The sequence below is a fragment of the Triplophysa dalaica genome, chromosome 1 (assembly GCF_015846415.1).
Source record: "Triplophysa dalaica isolate WHDGS20190420 chromosome 1, ASM1584641v1, whole genome shotgun sequence".
NCBI lineage: Eukaryota > Metazoa > Chordata > Actinopteri > Cypriniformes > Nemacheilidae > Triplophysa > Triplophysa dalaica.
Window position 1 is genome coordinate 15,860,272 of NC_079542.1, and position 7,320 is coordinate 15,867,591.

Below are 7,320 nucleotides of genomic sequence, written 5' to 3' on the forward strand. Positions count from 1 at the left end.
GTCGCTGTCTCCCTCGCTGATGGTTATTTGGGAAGGGGAATGAAATGAACCACCTGCGAGGGCCTGTCCACCACAGTAAGAACCACAGTGTTGCCACGGGACGGGAGTAGTCCTGTGACAAAGTCCATGGTGATGTGGGACAAGGGTCTCGAAAGGGTGGGCAGCGGTCGAATAAGCCCTACAGCTCTCGCTCAAAGCACAGACAGGGCAGGCCAAAAAGAACTTGCAAGCGTTCCACACCATGGACCACCACTTAAACCACTGCTTGATTAGCGAATTAATGCGAGCCACTCCGGGGTGGCAAGCTAGACTGGAGGAGTACCCCCACTGGAGTATGCTGTCACAAACCGACCGGGGAGCAAATAACAGGCCCTCTGAGCAGTTAACCTGGATGGTGGTGCCATCCAAAGCTTTTTCTGATGTTGACCGCTGCAACCACTCGTCCGTGGGGTACAATGGGCACTGGGTAGGGGGAGACAGTCTGGGCCTCAAACAGGCGTGATGGCGCATCAGGTTTATCATTCTTACTAACCGGGCGGTTAAAGAAGTTGAAATTAAAACGAAGAGAGCCCAGCAGGCCTGCCGGGAATTTATTCTCTTAACGGAGCAGATGTACTCGAACTTTTTAGGGTCGGTCCAAACCAGAAAGGGAACCTAAGCGCCCTTCAGCAAGTGGCGCCACTCCTCCAGCCACACCTCCAGCACCGTCTTGACAGCCAACTTGTCAATTCCCGATGTTGTAATTCGGCTCAGTGGGGGTAAGTTGTCGTCAGGGGAGGCTCGTTGGGACAAGATTGTCCTCTTTTCTGCCTCTGAGGCATTAACCTCCACAATGAACTGACGGGACAGGTTGCGGAGAATAGGGGGGAGAGACAAAAAGGCTCTTTAATTTAGCAAACACTATCTGAGCCCGTTCTGACCAGGCGGACCGTCTAAGAGTGGAGGTGAGATTCGTCAGAGGCAGGGAGATCTGGTTAAAGCCTCATGGGCACCGCCTGTAGAAATTGTCAAACCCCGGGAACCGCTAGACCACTCTGCGATTCTCTGGGGTGGGCTGATCGTTCGTGGAGCTCGCACTTCTCTGCCTTAGTTCTCTGTTTTGAGGGGAACAAAATGTTGTTAAGTTAGACCAAGACAAAACAGTTGACCATATCTCTGAGCACGTCATTTACGAGTATCTTGAAGAACACGGGGGAGTTCGACAGGCCAAAATGCATAACCAAGTATTGAAAGTGGCCTGTGGGAGTGTTAAAAACGGTCTTCCATTCATCCCACTTTCTAATCCTTACTAAGCATTGCATAAATCTAACTTAGTAAAGATGGTTGCACGTTGCAAGAGTTAGACTAGGAGTGAGATGTTGCCTTTATCTGATGCTATAATAAGGTCGTTTGTAATTTTAACAAGCACAATTTCAGTGCTATGATGTGGTCTAAAGCCCGACTAAATAATTTTGTGCATGTCATTATTTTGTAAGAAAAAGTACAACTAAGTGGACACTACTTATTTTAGACAGGTAAGGGAGATTTGAAATCAGTCTATAGCTTCCTAATTAATAAGGGGCTACATTTTTTTTATAAGAAGTTTAAGCACGGCCAGCTTAAAGGGTCCTGGGAAATGGCCTAGATTGATTTGAAAATACAAATACAGTTTTGCTGTAGCTCAGTGGTAAGAGCATTGCGTTAACAACGCAAGGTTGTGGGTTCGATCCCAGGGGATTGCAAATACCTATGTAAAATGTATAGGATAAAGCAATGTAAGTTGCTTTGAATAAAAGCGTCTGCCAAATGCCTAAAATGTAAAATGTAAATGTATAATGTCATGAATGGGCTCAATTGCAACAGGTAGTAGCTCTTTTAATAATTTGGTTGGTCAAGGATCATGGGGAATATGAAGATTTAAATCGTCTTCACTGCTGTTACTGGAATATATGTGTGTGTTTTTCCACCTGTTGTTATCTCTAGCACCACTGAGCGGCAGTAAAACAGCTGGGAACTCGACACGTCTGCAGACACATATCTTGCATTCATTGTACAACCCTAACAAATATAGTAATTAGCCTACTATTAAAATAATGACATCATATCAGTCTGGTTTACTGACTCCCCCAAATCACTCTAAATTTCAGCAGATCTGTTTGAAAATATTATGTTGTTCAGGAATATATTATGTTTTTAAAAGTTGTACTTACAGAAGGCATGTAGGCTTTGCTGAGGTGGTACGGTGTGGTGCGTTATTAGGGAACATTTTATGATGTTTGACAACAAAACAGATCCGATTAATCTGATTAAAACATTTTTGAATATTAATATAAACTATGTCTTCATATACTTTCATATCTATCTTCATTTGAATATTTATTGGGTGTTTAAACATCAGTCATGCTGGTTGATGTAGGCTAGTTTTAAGTTGTAAGGCATGGTCTCCCATCCTACTACTTGATGAAAACAAAAGGATGAATCAGAAATGTACGATTTCAGAACCAGGAATTCACCCTAAAAGTGAGATAAAAATAGTACTATCTACCCTGCCTGAGAATATCTTCTGCTGTTTCCTCTGTCAGCCACCTGGTGGCGCCATCGATTCGTTCAAAGACTCACGGTACATGATTTGTAAATAAACTCCACTTGAAGTGATAATTCACTGAAAGATGAATATTCTGTCATCATTTAATCACCGTCTTGTCGTTTCAAACCTGCATGACTTTCTTTCTTTCTTCTACAGAACACAAAATAAGATGTTTTGTAGAATGTTGGTAACTGAACTTCTTTTGTGTTCTGCAGAAAAAACTAAGTCAGAAAGGTTTAAAATGACCTGATTCACCCTATACCTAATGGTGTTAGATTGTAAAACAATTTGCTGTTGTCAAATCCTTTAATATGTTCTTGTTTGACATTTGTTCCAGTTATTTGACCTTTATTTGTGAAACCTTAATTGGGTCATTGGGCTAATTTCAGTCAGTAGAAATCTGGTCAGCTGTGCTTGAATTGTGAATGTACTGTAATTTTTTTCCAGCCATTTTTTTTACCCCGTTACCGTCCCCACAGTGTAAGTATGTAAGACTTTTACCCTCCTTGCCGAGACATTTGGAGCCCAGAATCAATAAAACAACCCCCCACACACATACACAGACACACCTGTCACTTATGTAACTTACCAACAGGACCTTTAGCTACATCTCAGAGACTCCTCACTTCTTTTTCACTGGGTAATCCACACCCTGTAACCATTTTAATATAATTTAATACACAATTTTACACACACATTAATCACATTTCTCCACAGATCTCTCATACTACATGTTTTCCATTAAGGTAAACAATGAGGAAAAGGAGATATTAATGATAAAGACAATATGAACACCAACCCGAGTGCGGAGACCTCTGCAGTTTTTCAAGACTTGTTTAGCAGTAAGCACAACCTGTGTGTTCAAGTATGTATAATGCCACACTACTGTTGATGGGATTAGTTCAAATGTGTAACATTATGTTCAAAAAGATTTTGATAAATGGCATGAGGATTATCGATTTTGCTAGCAGTGTGAGAATGATGGTGGAAAGTGAAGAGGACCAAAGAATAATCAGATCATATGACAGCAGTGTCTTTTCCCACATTTATTTGTTAAGGTGAGTCCACATATGATTCATGTTGTATATGACATTCTGAATATTAGTCTTGGTGTAGTTACTGTTGGCTTGCTGGATGTGCTGTTAAGAAGCAAGCACTCCTGACAGTGAAACATGCAAGGGCCATCACAAACGAGTCCAAAAATAAAAGGCTGCCTGCTTAAGCCTCGGATTCAAACATCTTTTTCCTGCCGCCCATGTCGGCCTGTTCATCGATTTTCTTACGCCAGTCACCAACAGCCTCCTTGTTCTGAAATAATGAAATGAAGAGACGGTTGACAGTCTGTTTGAATTTTAACACAAGACAGGCTCAATTATGTATGTCAATACTTGAGCGTGTGTGAATGCATGTGACAAAAGCAGTGTGCGCTCACCTCCTCCTTGACCTCTTTCTTGACTTGTTTCAGGTTGGCTCTGAGATCCATAGACACTTTGTGCTTAGATCCCAGCAGCGCCTGCAGCATGGCATCAGCAGACATACGCACTTTCTTCAAAACGGGCTTCTTGAATTTACCTTTCAAGTCCTGAACCTTGATCTTCAGATCCTCAATCTAAAAAAACAAACAATTCCATTAAATGAAAAACCAACAACACACACAAATAAAGAAGATGAATGAAAGAACAGAAACAATGAATAAAACACCTCTTTATCACTCTTTGACACTTTGGAAGCCAAGTCATATCTCTCCTCATCCACCACATCTACCTTCTGATGGAGCTGTTTGCACAGATCCTGAAAACACAAGTAAAAATGTTCAACAGCAGATTTGGTTACAATATGCTTCACGTTCATATCGATATTGTGCGTGTGTCTTCATTGCGCCAAGAGTCTGTACCTGTAATTCCTGCATAGAGCCAGGCAAAGAGAGAGGAGGGCATTTCTCGTCCATATAAGTCACTCTATCTTCCTGTGTCTGCTTTTCCTCTGCCTCCATCAGGTCTTTGGCTATAGCAAGGAGCAAACTCTAGAACAAAGAAAGAACAAAAGACAAATGCAACAAAACACAAAGCATACCTGAAGTTTGTAGACGAACTGAACAGGTTCTGATACCTTGAGTTGATGCCTGCGGCTCGATGTCATCTTTTTTCTGACAAGATTTTAATAGAGAGAAAATATTTAAATACTGTTGAATGAAAGTATTTGTGCTTGAAAGAAGAATTGGTTAGAGGCTTACTCAGACATGATGACAGGCTTTTGGAGCGGTTCTGTGTTCTGTGGAAATACAGAAAACCAGGTGAGATGTCCATATAAATATGTAATAGCTTTAATGGGGCTACTCGATTATCTAGTGAGCGTATTCATCTTTGAGTGTATATAATGTATACATATTGTTAGGAGAACTATTCATTGTTTATCTATTTGGTTCGGTGAGGATTGACATATGGTGAGAAGAGTGTTGTGTAAGTTACTCTGAAAAAGTAATTAATTACTAGTTACTCATTACATATTCAATAGTGTAATTAGATTACTGTCCAAATTAGTCTGTCCAAAAAGTATTTAGTTACTCATTACTAATTACTTTCTATATCATACATCAACCTTGATTAGTTCAGTGATTCAAGGATAGACATGAAACGGCTTATTTAATTCATTCATTCAAATAAATAATATTATTAACTGACCATAGTATTACAAATGTGAGATTTATACATTAAAGCACAGATTTTAAAGTAAGACTTTGAATTTTGAAGTCAATTACGCTATTGCACACGCATATATTTAACAAAGTATTTTGTTTAATTACATCAAAAGTAACTGTATTTAAATTACAGAAAACATATGAGTAATCCCTTACTTTACTTTTTCAAGGGAAAAGTAATTAAATTACAGTAACTAATTACTTAGTAACTAGTTACACCCAACACTGGGTGAGAATCAGATTTCCACATCCGGTTGCAACTTTAGACTTATGCCGAGGTGCTTTAAAATCAATTAGTAAAGTCTTTTTCATTAAATAACAAATAAACAACTTCACTATCATTTTGCTGAAAATACCTAAATTCCTTGTAAATGTAAAACAACGGTATTTTGCTATTTAGTTGTTTCTGATTCTTACAAGCTACATGGTAACATTACTGCCACCTAGGTGTAGAAACCGATGTTACAAGTTTCTGCATTCATCAGAGATCCAGCCCTTACTCAGTTTCAGGCATTGAGTATTTCTATCAACAGTCATACTATAAACACTGTTAACTATAGATGTACTACATGTCTCGCCGTCTCACCCAAAGCTTACTCAATTACACTTACTCAAACAAAGTACACCGGGAATACCCCACCAGTCACATACAAGAACGTGTGTCTAGAATAACCTATTATTTAATTGATTACATTACCTTCTTAATTGCTGCACTTTAATTTATATTTATTGCACTTGTCAAATTATATATATTTTTTTATTATTATAGCTAGATGGTGACATCATTTTGTGATATTGTAAGGTAAAAATAAATCTGCATTCAAAGTAGAGGTTGGCAACTGCATGTGTATGTATCGCCCAGTACTGGCATTTAGCTGTGTGTGACATACTGTAGATGTGAGTGAAGCTGAAAACTGATCTCTGAGTGTAAAATGATCCTATCTGGTGAGTTCACAATGAATCGCTTAAGACTTTTTAGTTAAAGATCAGTTATACAATCTGTCTTGTTCTTTTTCTTTCTCTCTTGAAAACAGTAATTCATATTCTAACAATAAAACCCAGATAAAATAATTCTGTCTTTCAAAATTCCTCAAATCCTTGTGTCCAGAATTCCTGAAGATCTAAAACTAGTGCGGGCTGTCACGATGAGCTGAGTAATGGATTGAGTAAGGCCTCAGATTTCAGGGTTATTGAAATGTTAGCACATAGTCTTCCCTCGGCTCTATCATCCGTATTGAGTTATATTGAATTGATATTGATACTTTGATGAAATTGTAAAAACTTTAAATTAATATGATTTAAGATGTTCTGAAACATTTACTACAATTGGAATAGTCAGGGGTAACCAAGGCTCATTTTTGTGCCATTGCAATACTTGCTTTTACAACATTAATACATGGTTGCTTCAGAGGAACTGTCCCTCATTGTGGATCTCACCTTCCACAACACTTCTCAAAACATGCAGGTAAAAGGCACTTATAAATGTTTCCACAATCGATTTCAAAATATTTATATTTCTTCAACAGTTACAAACTAATGATTAACAACAGTTTTTTGCAATGAAACACAAACAAACTCACTTCTAATATAACACATACAGTATATACAAATATATACTGCATTCAATTCATATATATAATTCATATTGAAATAAATTCAAAATCAGGAATGCAGTTTGCATATAGCACATATGTAATTTTCATAAAACACATCCAAAAACTATAAAATACAATACAATGTTTAAAGGGTCAGCCAACCTCTCACCTTCAGGAAATGTGGGTGACAGAAAAGATGAGGAACTGCGGACTGCCTCCGTAGTGAAAGATGGTTTTGATGGTGTTCTGTGATGTGCTCAGCAAAACTGTTTAACTCTTTATGGAATTAGTGACCACAGCAGACCAATGAGCCTTCAAGCCGTTGAAAGCCAATCTTACCCCACCCAGCTTCAAACATATAAATAACCACTGCTTTCAAGATTGTTATTCTTATTTTATTACATATTTACCTTGCTAAATGAGTTACGACACTCTGAACAACATAAATTACAGAAGACAGG

General features: G+C 38.5%; 1 protein-coding gene across 1 annotated transcript; it reads right to left on the reverse strand.

The window, feature by feature from the left end:
• Nucleotides 1–3,597: 3,597 nt before the first annotated feature.
• On the reverse strand, nt 3,598–7,120 carry LOC130418889 (troponin I, fast skeletal muscle-like). The gene is made up of 7 exons (XM_056745084.1): nt 7,029–7,120; nt 4,800–4,837; nt 4,676–4,712; nt 4,461–4,589; nt 4,268–4,357; nt 3,999–4,175; nt 3,598–3,874 (listed from the first exon to the last, which is right to left on the reverse strand). Exons 2-7 carry the CDS (start codon nt 4,805–4,807, stop codon nt 3,785–3,787), a joined length of 531 nt encoding a protein of 176 aa, XP_056601062.1. The 5' UTR covers nt 4,808–4,837; nt 7,029–7,120; the 3' UTR covers nt 3,598–3,784.
• Nucleotides 7,121–7,320: the final 200 nt, after the last annotated feature.